This window comes from Podarcis raffonei, chromosome 9 (genome assembly GCF_027172205.1).
Source record: "Podarcis raffonei isolate rPodRaf1 chromosome 9, rPodRaf1.pri, whole genome shotgun sequence".
NCBI classification, from domain to species: domain Eukaryota; kingdom Metazoa; phylum Chordata; class Lepidosauria; order Squamata; family Lacertidae; genus Podarcis; species Podarcis raffonei.
In genome coordinates, this window is record NC_070610.1 from 26523665 (window position 1) to 26541054 (window position 17390).

Sequence of the window (17390 nt, forward strand, 5' to 3'; positions counted from 1 at the left end):
TGATAATATGAACAAATGGCTTTCAAACTTCCTTTTGTGGAATCTTTTCCACAATCATGCTGGCGTCCTTTTTGTACATGTCTCCCGACAACCCCGTCCTCCCAAGTGTTTGAACTCCAGAGTTACATTCTAGGTTGCCATTATTTTAGTTCAGACCAAGAGGCATCTCACGGACACTCCATGAAAAGTTAAAATGCATGCCTCTGAATACATCAAACGTGCCACTGTGATTGTACATTGCAAAGGATGCCTGTCTGCCATCACTCAGATAAATGGAATGCCAGGTTAAACCTTTGATCTAGCAGCCTCTCCTGTTGAAAACTAGCAGCGGTGGCTACATTGCAAATTGCAGCTAAGTCTTTGTCCTAGGTCAGGTGTAGGGAGACTGTGGTCCTCTGGGTGTTGCTGTCATCCCAGCTGGGACTTTTACAAACTGGAATCCATCATCATCTGGAGGGTGCAGCAATTTCAAAGTTCACACAACTGAATAATTGTTTTAGACATCAATTCTGCCCTTGAAGCTTTTATTCAGGAACAGCAGCTGAACTTCTAGTCTGAGAGAGGTACTTCCCACTTAAGACACGAGAGGTGCCCACCCTAGCCGCTCCTTGAGAGCTGCCAGGAATGTGTCACTGAACTAGGACGCACCTCAAGAGAATGCTGCCACTAGACTGAAAAAGGTCACCAGCCATGGACTAGAGAGAGCAGACACCTATTCTTAAAATTTAGATGCTTTTGGCCCGTGGGCTAAATTTCTGTACTGCTCTGGAGAACCATAGGAATAGAAACAAGAATAACCAAGTCACCTTTATACAGTTTATTGTTTCAAGTAATCTTTCCATCCTGATAAAATATTACTTACAGTAATTCTTAAGTCTTTGGCTATTTCATCTGGTCTTCTAGCTAGCTGATGTAAAACGTGTGCTTGAACCTCTCTCATTTAAGGGCTAAGACTACCTCTGGATGATACTTTGTTTCCTAATTCTGCAATAATTTCCTCATACTTCATATGTAAGCACAAGTTTACTATTCCAGACATGGTGCTTATATATGAAGTATGGAGAACTACTGCACTTACTCAGTACCCAGAGATATTTATATTGTCTTCACAACAGTCTGTCAAAGACACAGTATTAGACGGCTGAAACTCCTCAAACGATCTGCTTAAGAATCATTACAGAAATGACTGAATGATTTAAACACAGTAGCAACCACAAGGAATCACAGAAATATTTGTCCAGACTCGACAATGAATGTAGCCAAAATGCTTGCCTGTAGGATAAAAGTGCCCCCCCAACCAAGTAGAAATACTACACAATAACTTCCTCTGAATTAAGCTAAGCAGTCAAAGCAACTACATTTCTAAAACAGAAGACACCTAAATTTATTCATGTTCTCCCTGTTTACCTTTTTAATTTCTAAAAGAAAAACAACACCTTACTTTAATCTGAAAAAGCAGTGAATGTTTAGTATAAATACAAAAAAAGAGGAATTTTATTTGGTTACTCTCTGGCTAGATTGTGAACTTGAATACATTTGAATTCTGAATCAGCATACTTGATACCAAAACATTCTGATTTTTCTACAATTCAGTTACAAACTGAATTCACAAATCCTTGAGGAAGCGAGTTAGTCCTAAGTGCAGATTTCAGATTTCCTGGTATTCATTATTGATTGTGGAATGGTGTACTTGGGCTGCAAGGTCGGAGGCAAAAGGTTCTCCGCAATACTTTGTACTAGACACTTGGTAAGGCATAACTGCAAGCCAAAGGCAGCAGCAATTCGTCCAGAATGGGGATCTTTCAGCAATGGCTAGTGGTGATCCACAGATGAAGTAGCAAACCTCATAAAATTTCAGAAGGTGGATCTCAGTTTACCTGAGTCAGCTACAGTAAGCAAACATATTACTTGTGTCCCAAATATATAGATTATGCATGTTATCCAGCACAGATTGTGTCCACAAAGTATACCAAACTAAATGTTACTATAAAAGTTACAGCATCCCATCTTCAGTGCTTGTTTCACTAATAGCTGTACACTATATACAGGAATACAAGGGTAGGTTTGTTGCTCCTAATTCTTGCTCTTTCAAGGAATGGGGGAAATCTCGTTAAAAACCAGCATCTGGGCTTATAAATAGTGCAGAAAATGCAAATGCTAAGAAAACAATGCCTCCTATGATTGTCACTGTAAGAGAGAGAGAGAGAGAGAGAGAGAGAGAGATGGTGATTAGATCAGAAGGACAAAGTTCACTCTGTATCTAAGGGCTCTCTTTCATCCCATAAACAACTTAGAGCACCCATTTGCCTTAAAACACTGATGCACCCATTAAGCTGTTTCCAGCTCTTGCAGAATTGTGACAAGTCTTTCACTGCCACATGGCCCCTGTATTGTACACACAATTCAAGCATGTTCAGACTCAAGAAGTCACAAGCATGCTTGTACGCAGACCAGCACGCTTGCTCACAATTGGAAGTACCCATGATGTGGTTCACATGAAACATGTTCTTAAAGATAAGCCTTTGGGCTCACACCAGGGAGCAAAACCAGCAGACAGGAGAAATTGACTTCTGACAGTGCAGCTTTTCATTTTCTTGAAAAGTTCCTCACACAGCCTGTGAGCTTCTAGGTAAAGGGTAAAGGGACCCCTGACCATTAGGTCCAGTCACAGACGACTCTGTGGTTGTGGCGCTCATCTTGCTTTACTGGCCAATGGAGCCGGCGTACAGCTTCCGGGTCATGTGGCCAGCATGACTAAGCTGCTTCTGGCGAACCAGAGCAGCACACGGAAACGCCGTTTAGTTTCCCGCCGGAGCGGTACCTATTTATCTACTTGCACTGGCGTGCTTTCGAACTGCTAAGTGGGCAGGAGCTGGAACCGAACAACGGGAGCTCACCCCGTCGTGGGGATTCGAACTGCTGACCTTCTGATCGGCAAGCCCTAGGCTCTGTGGTTTAACCCACAGTGCCACCCGCAACCCTGCTTCTAGAGAATGGGAAATTTGGCCCTACCCAACTCAGTTTGGATTTTATAGCCTTGTCTTTTAGAGATTAAACCAATGGCCGCTTAATAAAAGTATTATTGTATGGCTAATGTTATGTGGCTTTATCTCCCTGTAGCTGCCACTCTGTACTTGCATAATGGAAACTGCCACTATTTTGTGAGGAGCCATTTAACACAAACTTCTTAAAAGGGAGAGGGCCACCCAGATCATATTTGAAGCAGCTGCTGGTGTAAACTTATTAAAATCTGTAACACCATTCAAGTAACAAGTTTTTTTAAAAAAAGAGAGAGATAGGGTGCAGACACTAAAATTATAGTATCAGCAGCATGCAGGCTGCATATTGTCTGGTGCCTATGAGCACAAGCATGACTATAGCTGTCTTGAATGTTCATGCAGGAAAAAATAGTTGTTTTGATGCAACCCTCTAGCTCAAATGTAAGTTGAACATAGTAACTCATTACATGCATTCAACACATCCCACTCACTACTTTCAGCCCCTAATTAATCCAAGTTTGAAATTCCACTCGCTTTGCAATTATTAGGCAAATCAGCTTCCAATCAAGGGCTTACTTACCAGTCCGAACAGATATTTTTTGTGCTATCATTCTTCCTCCAATCACCGCTAGGCCAGTACATAAGCTATGGCCAACTGTTCCACCTACTGCCACACCATAGGGATCCTGTACAAATACACATGGTCAACTTTCAATGCAGTTTAAAAGCTACAGCTCTCTACAGCACCTTATCAAGGAGGTATTAATGCATTCAAAGGGCTTGATCAGACAAAGCCACATTACGAGAAGACTGTCAACCACTTCAAAAGTTGGGGTTAATGACCAGGGTGATTTTATTGGGCAGCTGTTTCCTGGGATAGAAGCAAAAAAGTGTGACCATTTCCAATTACTGCCAATACAACACTCACCCCCTCATTAAATGGGAATTGTTTTTCCCCAACTCATTTAAATACCCACCTCTGTTTTAAAGATAGAATCGTGATAATGCTTAAGCAGTGGTGGCTCACTCCCAGTTTAGGGGCCTGATACAGCACCTAGGCAATTTTTTTCTCTCTGGTCCCATGTGCTCCTACCAATTTTGCTGGTGGAAGCAAAAAGGAAAAGGTAGCCACAGCGTTAGCCTTCCTCCTAAGCTGATTTGCACAGATCAGCAGAGGAGGGGAGCTGTGTGCCTTTGTGTGTCCCATGAGAGAGAGGACGAACCTGTACAGGGTGTCCAGACCAACTTTGAGCTACACCCGTGACTGGAATGTGGCATATATAATGACTGTTTCAGAGGCTACTGTCTAAAATCAACCTCGGATTATTTAGCCTTTGGACAAACTTTCAACCCCATTCTACTTTATAATGCCTGAAAATATAAATACAGATACATTAATATGTGTGCCTGCACCTATTTTATTTGGTAAGCTTAGCAGTTTTACCCCACTAAAAACAAGTTCTTGAAGACAGCCTCCCCCAACCTGGTGCCAAACCAATGGATTCAAGTTACAAGGAAGGAGATTCCAACTAAACTTCAGGAAGAACTTTCTGGCAATAAGAGCTGTTAGGCAGAGGTTGGGGGGGGCATCTGTCATGGATGCTTTTATTGAGTTTCCTGCATTGCTGGGGGTTGGACTAGATGACCCCCTCGGATCCCTTCCAACTCTACAATTCTATGGTTCTATTATTGGTTCTTGAGAATGTTGCTCTTTGATTAGATACATCTTATGCATTTCACTCACCTCTCTTGCTGCAAGAACTATTGTGGTTAACTGAGAGCGGTCGCCCCATTCGGCTAAGAACGTTAAAGTAAAAGCTTGCACAAAAATTGGAGAGATAAAGTGCAGCCATTTTCTTTGAGGTATAGCAGGGCCTGTTCCTGTTTCCACATCTCCAGGTCCATTTAATAGTTTTGTTCTCTGGAGCTAGAAGCAAAAGGCGGATGTTAGAAAAGAATAGGAGCTAACTCGCTCCTATGTATAAGTAAGGAGCTACGTGTAAGTAGCACATACATCAATTATCAGAACACTAAATTTTTTTACATATAACTCAGATGGCAGCATTTATCACAAAGACTTAGTCAATTCAGTTCACCCAGAATCTATTGGAAAGGCCTAGTGACTAATATATATTAGCAATTTGGGTGAATAAATATTAACACTTAAGTCAGAACCAGTATAGTTCTCCTATGACCATTCTGAGGTGGTAATGAGTTTAAAATGAGAGCTAAAGCAGAATGCCAAATCTATTTCGTACTAGCGATTTCAGAAATGATTAATAAAGCACAACAATTCTGATAATGTTTACTGTTTGAAGTTCTGCACTTATATACCAACAATAATAATAATGAAAATATCCTGAAATGAGGAGATGTTATCTAAACAATTTAACAAAACTTCTGGCTCTTAGAATACAAAAACTGTATTGAAACCAAGCCAGAAGTAACCATTGAAGGACTGTACAATATATAGCACAATAACCTACTAATAGGTTCTCACCACCAAAACTAAGAACATACAACCTACAGAGGTTAGTAGAACAATCTCAGTTAAAATACTTCAATTTCTTTCTTACTGAAACTTCTCTTGCTCTTGTAGCACAACTCTGTTTTAGTCAGCTGTTAAACATACTGCAGGAGGCAGAGGATATATTTTGCTACATCATGCAAGAGCTATATATCTGGTGTATCAATTCCATTTGGGAACAGGTGTAGCTAAATATCTGGCTACTTTCCCTAGACTTCCTGATTTCACAAAGATACTCTGCAGGGTGTACACATGCTCTATATACTTCAACTTACTTCTTCATCCTTCTTTTTGAGTTCTGCTTGAACTTCCTCCAGCTCTTCCTGACCCTCATCTGCACCCATCTTCAAGCCTTCCCGGAGCATTCGGATGCCAAAAATTGCAAAGAGTGCTGTCGACACGTAGTAGGTGTATACTCTGGGGATTACTGTGGTGGCATAGCCAAATAAAACTAGGAGTGGAAAAACAAAAACATTTCAGGCTACCTGTGAAGTTGACTTTGCTCATTCCCTAAACCTAATTCAGGTTGCAAGCTGGTTAACAGAAAATTAGATTCTCTACTAATTCAGGGAGCTCTTAATTTATTTGGTCGGATGTATACCTCATTCCCAAAAAGGAGCCCAGGGCAGCTAACATCAAAAGATACAACATACTGAACCATTAAAACTACATTCCCATTCTAGGGCAATTCATGAAACTCGTCCAGAATACACCTTCCTTTAGGTCTAACTTGCCATCTTTCTGCCAGATTTGATGCAAAACATAAGGCATGAACCACTGTCTAGCAAGGCAGTATTTAAGAGTTCTTCATGTACACAATCTATTTTTCAACCCATTTATATAAGAAGTTGCCTTGGTGAATTGGATGTCTTATGTGAGTGGTTATAGCAGGTCTCTAATTCCTTGGCCAGAAATATTTCCCATCCTTGCTACCCAAGACACTTTAACTCACACAATAGCTGACAGTAACATTGGCATGATTTTAGTTAAATAGAACACGTTAGCAAAAACACAATGGGGTGGATTCATGTCCACCGTTCCACAAATGAAAGGATTCCTTCCATTCATGAGAGTCAGTCAGATCCAGGGGAAGCTCCCATTTTGCAAACTGGATACAGATAGAGGGGTCCCCATCCCTGTCCCACACCCAGATCCCACCAGCCCCACTTCAGTTCCTATTGCCACATGTCATGCTGTTCTGGAGGTTCCTCCAATTCTCTGGAGCATATTTTCGGAGGCAGCAGAGGAAGGGGAAATTCTTTTATAGGACAGAAGACACAAAAGCAAGGCCTGACTGTCTTCTCCACATATATGTGTCACTGTTTGCAGTTTTCCTACATATGTTCCAGGACAGAGAAGCTACAGCACCCACCTGATAAACATGTCATCAACCCCAGGGCAAGCATAGCCCCAGCGAGCACTGTTAACCGGTTGTAACGCATTGCCATGATGGCTGCAATGAAGAAAGTTTTGTCGCCAAGTTCAGAGACAATGATGACTGATATAGCAGCCACGAATGCATGGATAAATCCCAGGTTCGTCTTATCCCCGGAGTCTTCACTAACAGAATGGATGGGAGCCACTGGAGTAGGTCCTTTCTGGGGAGGAAAGAAAAAAGTTTTATTTCTCTCACCCAAATCCATTTATTCCATAGATTTTCTTATTGCACTAGCTACGGTCAGTAATTTAACTAAACTTGCATTGGGTTAAACCGGGGACAGAAACCTGCACGTAAGCCACAACCCAAATAACCTTGGGTGTGCTAACTGATTAAGAAATCAAATTATTTATTGATTTCTTAGCTGCACTTCACCATAAAGTCCCAGGGCACAATAAGTGCATCGGTTTGAAGGGTTGTTGTTGTTTTCAAAAAGCAGGTCAATATACTTTAAAAATTTCCAAAGACTGGGAAATCTGGTTTATCAGAATTTCTGATTACAAGGACAGTCTCTAAGAGCATTCACTCAATGTCATTTTAAAAACTCTTCAGAACTTTTCAGATATTTGCATGATTATCACAGAGAAGCCAGTTCACCTGAGGACAGTGGGGGAAGGGTTTGCCTGCATGCACTTGGCCTCAATTTAATCCATCACATGTTAGGGTGAATGCCTGTACATTTTACTTCAATACGTTTTCATATCTTGCTACTTGCTGCAAACTATGTCTTCTATTAACTAACTTATGCTATTCAGCTGCTTAATCATGATTTTTTGGGGGTAAATATTATACCAAGGAATGATTTTTCAGAAACAAACAAGGGAAAAAGAATTGAAGTTAATAATGATACTAGTGTTTAAATCTTCAGTTGCCCGTTTCCCAATATTCTGGCAAATGATTCATGTAAACTCTGCAATCTTGCTATTAAGTACAGTGCATGATTAGCCTGTCATATATGGATACAGATACAAAACTTCTCAAAGTATATGCGCTTATCAGTAATTAAAATAATTCATTCTGCTGCACAACAAGGCATTTTGAAGCCTTCTCTATACAGAGGGGTAGGAGAGCTGGGGTATAAAAAAAAATCACACCTGGAAACCTAGGAGGCTTAGTTTGGTCAGAATCAAGTATACATTTCCAGAGTTAATGCTAAATACATTACTTCTGGTAAATGAGCCACCATAGCCACTAGAGAGCTGTGAAAATTTGTGTCCCAGGCTTTTTAGACTTGTCTACCCATGTACTATCTGAAACCCAAGGGGCACATTGGTTGCCAGATGTGAAATATACTGGCATTATTTTCAGCTCTCGTACCCCACTACTAAAATGCCTCTTCCTTAGGGTAGGACCACTTGAGACTGTCAACAAACTTGAACCTGAGAATGAAATGTTTCATGATTATATACTGATGTCAATTACACCAGCTGAGAGATGAGTTCCAGAGCTACCATTTTGTACCAGAAGAACAGCCATCCCACCCCCCCACCCCAAATGCAGTAATTTCTTCAGCGGAAAAATTGAAGGTTAACAATGTGTTGGTCTTAACCTTTTATCAATTTGAATAGTTAACAGAATTGTAAAGAAAAACATTTTTATGTTCTTCTTGACAATAGACTGCAGTTGAAGAGATGCCCATAGGCAGATACTGTATTTGGTAAACTAGATTTTACATACATTAGAACACACTACTGTACTAATGTTTCACATCCCTGCTTACCAGTTTGCTGATTTGTCATATTTGCATGCCAACATTCCTCCAGATAGCCTGGAATGGCAGATATGGGGCCACCTCATTTTAGCCTCTGGTGTAGTTCACGCAAACACTTTCGTGCCCAACGTTCCTCAGTGATCTTCAGGACTAAATGAAAACATAGCCAGGTCTTCCTAATTGAACTGCAACATTCTTAATTGCATCAGACTTGATGATCCCTTAAGTCAGGCATGGGCAAACTTGGCCCTCCAGCTTTTTTGGGACTACAACTCCCATCATCCCTAGCTAACAGGACCAGTGGTCAGGGGTGATGGGAACTGTAGTCCCAAAACAACTGCAGAGCCATGTTTGGCCATGCCTGACTTAAGTGATGTCAAAACGTACTCCTGCTACAATTATCAACACATCGATACTACTGCGGCAACAATTACAGTTACTCAAGAGTTTTAAATGATGCCATTTAAATGGCTGGAATGTGACATCAAGTTAACACATATGTGAGAAAGAGAAGTAAAGACCATATGTAGCTAAATCTATTGTAGCATTTATGGACTAATTTTGGGTGAAAAACTTAAGAGCACTTGACACCACTTTTTGTATCTTGCTTCACATACGTAAATACACAAAGATCACTTCAAAATTGACCTCAAGACTTCCAACCACTTCAGCATATTTTCTGTGCCCTGGCATTCCTGTTAATATTTAATGTTTTAATCACTCAGTTATAATTTATCATTGCAAGCTACCTGAAGTAGCTCTATATTTTGCACTTCAGACTTTGAGTCATCTACACTCAGCTGACCACATATTTGTGGTATTTTACCTTGAGCTGCCATCTCTCCCCCTTATTACAAAGCTTAGGTTCCAGTCACCCTGGAGAGATTTCTGTTTACGTCTATGCCAAACTCATCCCACGTACAACTTTTCAACCACTTCAGCAACCCCATACTTTATGAATTACTTCATGAATTACTATACCGCACTTCATTGTAACCTTCTGAATCACCCATATTACGTCTGATAAAGTGGGTACTTGGAGTGTACAGACAAGTGTGGAAAGTGCCATTCCTTTATGGTCAGGAGATTCTAAAACAACATCCCTTATCAGATATTACAAGGGAAAATTTTAAATTCCACTGAAGGTAAGATCAAGACAGTAACCCCATACACTCTGAATCTAACAGATCCATCAAGTCCAAATCCTATCCTATTGCTCAAACTCAGAAGCACTCAAAGAACTCAAGGTAAAATTTAAGTTGCCTAGATTTCACTCTTAATATGAATGAAGTTTTAAACTGTAAAGCTCTCTTTTCTTTAAAAAATAAAAATGAATATCAGGAAGTATGTAGAAAATGTTTCACCCTACCAGCCCTTTGTCACTGATGACACAACCGTCAAGGAAAGGTGAAAATCACGAGTAACATGGAAAACTGGATTTGTAGATAAAGACTTACGGGTTGCTTGGACTCAGTAGCCGTATTTTCCCAAAAAATAAATTGTATCATGTTTAAGCTGTATTTCAGGGGCATGAAAGCTTTAAGTCACATACAGTGTGGAGCTATAGAATCTCAGCTTCTTTTTATGAGTCATTTTTGCATTGCTCCTGAGTCATTTTTGCATTGCTCAAGCAATTTTAACTTCTAAATTACTGGTTTCTCTTAAGCATACTATTCTCACCTTATTAAAGGGTTAATTTTAGCCTGAGGCAATTTACCTGTACTGTGCTTTACTAATTACTAATCCCTTGATTAAAGTGAACACAATAAATGACATTTTCTATTTTACAACAAGAAGTTTTAATTGTGCCACAAGAGCTATTGAATGGCTACAGCACTGTATGGGAATTGTGACAGTGTGCCTAACACAGTTCCAGTTAGAAACTGGGACAGAAAAGCTAGAAGCCAAATGGCTTCTGGGACCTGGGTTGTGGGTGCCGAAACAGAATGTTGAGTTGCCACTGGGGGGCGGTGGTCAGCAACACTTTTTATTTATTATTTTGATAAGCATAAATTAATACACAATTCACATAATTGACACATTGTTACTATCACTTTTTTAGCAGAAATTGTTAATACAAAAGAAATTAGTGTTTACAACCAATTAAAAATATTGGTACCATACTTCAGTTTTCAACACACTCTACTCTTTATTGTTAAACTCCTTAACATATTGTATCCTTAACGTATCCTTTGAGGCTTCAAAGCACATGCATTTCAGTAATCCTTGAGTGTCAGCCAGGTGCAAAAAATGGCACCCAGACTTTTTAAAGCGCTCGCAAATAGAGAATCTTTAGGCGCAAAATGCACCTTGCGCCCTGCTAATTTCAAACCCTGCCCTCAACCTACCAATGAACTGATCGTTACGACATCCCCTGCAAGCAGAACCAACTAGACATGTTCAGGAATTTATTGTCGATAGAAAAAAATGGAGAAGGAATGTTTTATGTTAACAGAATTTGAACTGTTACCATTTACTCTGTGACAAAAAGTTCACCAAAACCTCTCCACCCCTCAAGGCTGCCAAGAAGTCACAGTGGTCTGAGACAATGAGGCAGGCTTGTCATCTTGATTGTGCAGCTTGGCAACACTTTAGTCTCCAGGATGCCAAACTGTGATAAACAAAAACAATGCATTTAGCTCACTCCTTCTACTGAACCTGCACCAATATTTGTACGGCTTGCTTCACACTTTAGACGGCAATTGTTTTTGCTGCGGCCTGTGATTTCAAATTATCAAGAACCACAGAAGTGGGAAGAGCACAGAAAAGGACCTGACTGTTTGTGGCAGCTCATGCACAAAGTGTCAACAGAGACAGACTTGAAAATAGCCATGCTGGAAGAGCCATAGATGCACCTCTGGTATGAAACACTGTTTCTGATAGAATGCAAATAACATACCAGTGGCAAGCATACTCCAGTATAAAGTGCAAAGTGGCCCTAAGTACCCTGTGTATTATACATTACTTAAAATGAATAACTTAGGTAGTACTATATTTTGAAGGATCTCAACGGATGATCCAAGCAAGCATCCTGAAGACCAACCACAAATACAGTACATACACATGGCAGATCTTTGAATTTTCCTCATAGATGCAAGGGAGAAGTTGCCTGAGGCTTCCTCCTTGACCTGGAGAACAAGACACCACATTTTAAGTCTCTGAGCTGAACAAGCCTCAAGGCAAGCAATACCCATTGTCTCAGCAGAACCTCTATTAAGTAGAGATGCATGCTTTATCCCTGATCTATGCAAGAGATTCACTAGGAGGATCTGTGATTTAACCATAGATTAAAAGCATATGTTATCGGGAACAGCAAGGCCATCCATAGCATATTATGATTATATGGTTATAAGAACAGGATGATACCTAACACCAGGCCATACCATACAGTACCTTACTACTTTAAACAGTCATGACTTTCCCCAAATAATTCTGGGACCTGCAGTTTGTTAAGAGTGCTGACAGTTGCCTCACACAGCTACAGTTCGCAGAGTTCGCTGCGAAGAGGGATTGATTGTTAAACAATTCATGCAGCCTCCTTTGGGCAGTCAGCATTCTTCTACACAGAGAAGATAGGCTCAGGAAGTAAGTGCCTGTGATTTCAAATTATCAAGAACCACAGAAGTGGGAAGAGCACAGAAAAGGACCTAAATTTGCTTCTATATGCCAGTGTGTGTGCTGCTGCTACTATAAGACCAAGATTGCACAAAGTAGGGAATTCTGTTGCCCATAGTCAACAGCATTAAGTTGAACTTGCTGCAAGTACAGCAGGGTGCAGAAACTTCAGTCCTCCAGGTGTTGCTGAATGACAATTGCCATTGTATCTGACCATTGCCCATTATGGGTGGGGCTGAAGGGAGTTGATGTTCAACAAAATTGGAAAGGTCACAGATTCTCCATCTTTGAAATACAGAACAGTTTTGTGCCCTTAAAGAATATTTATGTTAGAAATATCTGGCTGCCATGGTTTCCACTTCAAGCAGAAATACTGTGGAACCAGAACAGCAGCATTTTCTAGAAGTAGAGACATTCTCAAATTATAAGAAAAGAGCGAAACATGAGTGTTAACTACCTAAAAGCCAGAGGGAACAGAGAAAGGCAGTGTAGACCATCTCCAACTTCTTATATGACAATGGAGATTTCCAGGAGAGGTTCAAAGTCAGCTCTCCTCACCCCCATGCCAAGGTAAGAAGTCTCTTTGTGTGACTTCTTCAGGGCAGCAACCTCCTAGCAAACAAAATGGCCAGGCAAGGCTCCTGTGTTGTAGATCATTGCATAATAAGCAGAAGTGCTGCAGGAGAAGATTTCCACCATCATCACAAAACCTGCCTCCTGGAGAAAAGTTTTAGCATTTTGAATTTCTACTTCCCACCCAGTTTTAAAAGTCACAGCAGCCTTTCCAGGGAGAAGGATAGCAAAGGGCTGAAATGGTAGGGCATTGAATGAGACAACCTCTTTGAAATTTCCTTACATAAAGTAGGGTGGAGTCACAGAAAACTTCCAGGCAAATTATCCCCCATCCCAATTCTAGTGCAGCACTTCACTATTAATCACTTGCTCCCTACTTAACCACCCTGTTAAGGTCACAGTGGTAAAATGAAGTCTACAGTGCATAAATCCATTTGTGGGGAGGAAAAGTGGGCGGTTCTAATGCACATTAGTGACTGCCAAATAGCAAGTCTCACACTTCTAATACTTTTAACAGTCACACACTGCTAGTTTTCAGTAATGTAATCAGAAATAAAATCTGACCATTTAACACCTGCTGCTCCCATTTGTGGCCATGCTCCTTTTGTGAACAAAAAGATATGCAGGTTACATAATAGAGAAAATTTGATGGACAAATGCAACATATGTTTCATTCTCTGTTGAACCATTGCACCCCAACCATGATTTTATGGGTAGACATAGGACTCCTACGCAAATCTAAACCATAGCACCTTTTTCTTCAAGACAGATTCCTGCTCCCACCTCCCCTGCCAACACTCTGGCAACACAGTCCACTTTTTCTTCTCAAAACTAAAATATGGCTATAATCTGATAGAATTATGAAGTCTTATGCTGGTACTCTGTACCTGATTGTATCCCTACGGCTTTCAATAAAACTCATTTTAACCATCTCCCAGCCCCACGAATGCATTACCTAACTTTATGAACAATTCTCTCAGCACAGATGTGGTGGGGAACTTTGGCCTTCCAGATGTTGCCAAACTGCAACTCCCATCAGCTGTAGCAAGATTGGCCAAGGGTGATGGGAGCTATAGTTCAACAACATTTGGAGGGCCAAAGGTTCCCCATGCTTGCCTTAGCAGGACCCCAAAGACAGCAAGCAATCTCTGCCACCACAGAGCTGATGAAAGGCAGTTTCCCTCAGAGGGCTACTTTTCAGTAAATAAGCAGGTAGCGTATTCCCAGTTTCAAGGCAGCTCCCCCTGAAAACCTTGCAGGTAGGTGCCCCCGAAGATTTATTGTGGCACAAACTTTCATGGACAGGCCCAAATTCATCAAGTGCATGAAGTGCTACCCTTAGCTGGGGAAGGGGGGGGGAGCTCAAAAGTTTATAAAACGTTTGGATCGAAAGCTATTGTGATTTTATACATGCACCTGCAGGCAGACACACAGGCCTGGGGAGGGAATAAGAGGAGCAAAACAGTCCAGTGGAAAGACCACGAAATCCTCGAGTAAACTCATGATGGGGAGGAATAACACTCCCTGCACCTGATGAAGTGAAGTCCACCAAGCCTTCCCCTCCCCCTTGTTTGCAGCTGCTGCAAGCACGCGTTCACTGAGAAACTCCCCAACAAACACGTGTCCGAAACTAAGGTTGGCTTCTCCTGTCAGGATCTCTTCCTCCTCCCCATTCCCTCCTCCACACGCACGAGAGCCACGTCAGGGCTCCGCCAGGGAGCGGAGAGCGCCCTCCGTTTACCGCGCCCCGAAGAACGTCTCGTGTGAGTGCGCGCACACGTGTATTTTTGGGGGGGAGGGGAGATGCGGCCGGAGGATGCTCTGAAGAGCCGGGGCCAGCCTCGCTCCAGGCCCCCGAGCCTACCCCCGGCGCCCCTCACCTCGGCCTTGGCCAGCTCCGGCCCTTGCACCGCCGGCTGCTGAGGCGGCGGCGGCTTCTGCTGCTCCTGGTGAGGCGGCGGCGGCGGCTCCCCCCGGTCCTGGCCATTTTCCGGCTCCGAGGCGGCGAAGGGCGCGGCGAGGAGCAGCAGGAGAAGCGGCGGCAGCAGGAGCCGCGCGGGGCCCGCCATTCCCGGCGCCCAGTCCTCTCCCGCTAACAGGAAGAAGCGCGGCGGCGGCAGCGAGAGCGGAGGCGGCGCTTCCCCGCCGCCATAGCCGCTTCCTCCTCCGCGACCCCTCAACCAAACAACGCCGAAGCTGCTCCCTCCGCCACGCCACCGAAGCCTCAGAGGCGGGGCCCACCCCTTGCTCCGCATCCGCCTCTCTGATTGGTGGCGCCGGAACCAGCAAGTTCGAAACATCCCCGCTTTGCACAGAGAGAGAGAGAGAGAGAGAGAGAGAGAGAGAGAGAGAGAGAGAGAGGCGCTCGAAGGGGGCGGGGCTGGGGAGAGCGAGCGAGCGAACCTACCTAACCCTACCTGGGTCACGTGGCGCTTTCCCCTCCGACCCGCCCCCTCCCTCTGGGGCCGCGCGACTCCTCAAGAATTCTGATAGTTTAAGTGGGTTGGAAATAAAGGCCCCGGGCATGCAATGTAAATTGTGCACCTTGTGATGCATGTGATCATGGCCACTGGTCCCATCACCTCCTGGCAAATAGAAGGGTAAGAAATGGAGGCAGTGAGAGATTTTACTTTCTTGGGAGAAAAGCAATGACAAACCTAGACAGCATCTTAAAAAGCAGAGACATCACCTTGCCGACAAAGGTCCTTATAGTTAAAGCTATGGTTTTCCCAGTAGTGATGTATGGAAGTGAGAGCTGGACCATAAAGAAGGCTGATCACCGAAGAATTGATGCTTTTGGATTATGGTACTGGAGGAGACTCTTGAGAGTCCCATGGACTGCAAGAACAACAAACCTATGTATTCTTAATGAAATCAACCCTGAGTGCTCACTGGAAGGCCAGATCCTGAAGCTGAGATTCCAATACTTTGGCCACCTCATGAGAAGAGAAGACTCCCTGGAAAAGACCCTGATGTTGGGAAAGATGGAGGGCACAAGGAGAAGGGGATGACAGAGGACGAGATGGTTGGACAGTGTTCTTGAAGCTACCAGCATGAGTTTGACCAAACTGTGGGAGGCAGTGGAAGACAGGAGTGCCTGGCGTGCTCTGGTCCATGGGGTCACGAAGAGTCAGACATGACTAAACGACTAAACAACAACAACAAGAAGTGGGTGGGAACTAAAGACCCGGCCGTGCAATGTAAACTGTGCACCTTATAGGGGATGGTGGTGCAGACCGTGTAGCAGCACATCATCCCAGATCACTGTTCCTTCTGTCCTGGGGTTTGGGGGATTTCACCCAGCAAGCAATATGCTTTCTTTGCAGAAAGACAAGCTTACAATACAGATAAGGAACAGCAGGCAAGACAAAGCACCATCGTCTGCTTAGGATAATTTCTGAAAAGTTGCTCGAAGCAGCTCTCCGTCTTGTGGGGAAGCATTGACTCCGCCAGATGTTGTGGAGCTGCATCTCCCCCATCATGCCTGGCCGTTGGCCATCCTTGCTTGGGGCTGGTGGGAGTTCTGGGATGCTCGGCAACATCTGCATTCAGTTGCCCTGATCTTGTGAAGGAGATCTGCATCTTGTATGGCAAATAAGAGAAACAGATATTTATGGCAAACTGTGGACATAAATGCACCTCTGCATAAGGACCCCATCTATCAGCACCACACTCTTTTGCATGGAATGCACATTTTGAGGTGCTTTCAAATATGCATGCAAACAGATGCATGCTAACAGTTTATTTCTTGGTCTTGGGTTGGGGCATTGTTGAGGGCTTTTTGTTGGAGGAGGTACTGGTGGACTGGTCCTGTTGTGCGGATGCCTGATCATCATCTTCCAAAGCAACTACTCTATTCCAAACTGAGAAATGGAAAGTGTAATGCTGGTGGTCAACAAAAGAGGTTTAAAGACTGTCTTGAGGCAAATCTAAAAAAATGTATTATAAACACTGACAACAGGGAAACACTGGCCTGTGGGTGCTCCAGTTGGAGAACAGCCTTTACCAAAGGTGTCATGGGCTTTGAAGACACTCAAACTCAGGACGCAAGAGGAAAATCCACACCGTGATCAACTCCCGCCCAGAATCCAATGTCCCCACTGTGGAAGGATGTGTGGATCCAGAATTGGCCTCCACAGTCACTTACTGACTCATTGTTAAAACTGTGTTTATGGAAGACAATCTTACTTGGCTATGAGTGAAAGAGAAAGAGATCTGGAAATTGTTCAATTTGGTTGTGTACTTTTTGAAGTTTCGTTTTATTATATATAACTGCTTTTATGTTTGCAGTTATATGTTTGTTTTTAATGTTGTAAGCCACCTTGAGCAGTTTTAACTGTGGAAAGACGGCATACAAATAAAATGATTGATTCATAACTAGAACTGAATTATATTGCCAGTGAGACTTACCTCATGGTAAACACGTTGGTTGGGCTGCAAATTCTCCTTGGTTACTACTTGTAAGCAGCTACGCAATCCATCTGCAAATGTTACTGTTTTTAAACATTGTGCTTAAATTGTGTTCTT

The 17390-nt window shown here is 42.8% G+C and overlaps 1 protein-coding gene across 1 annotated transcript; it reads right to left on the reverse strand.

Moving 5' to 3' along the window:
* Positions 1-802: 802 nt before the first annotated feature.
* On the reverse strand, positions 803-15133 carry TMEM165 (transmembrane protein 165). Its single transcript, XM_053404223.1, has 6 exons — positions 14744-15133; positions 6899-7124; positions 5802-5977; positions 4744-4926; positions 3580-3685; positions 803-2187 (listed from the first exon to the last, which is right to left on the reverse strand). The coding sequence occupies exons 1-6, from the start codon at positions 15116-15118 to the stop codon at positions 2111-2113; spliced, it is 1143 nt and encodes a 380-aa protein (XP_053260198.1). The 5' UTR covers positions 15119-15133; the 3' UTR covers positions 803-2110.
* Between the last annotated feature and the right edge of the window lie 2257 nt (positions 15134-17390).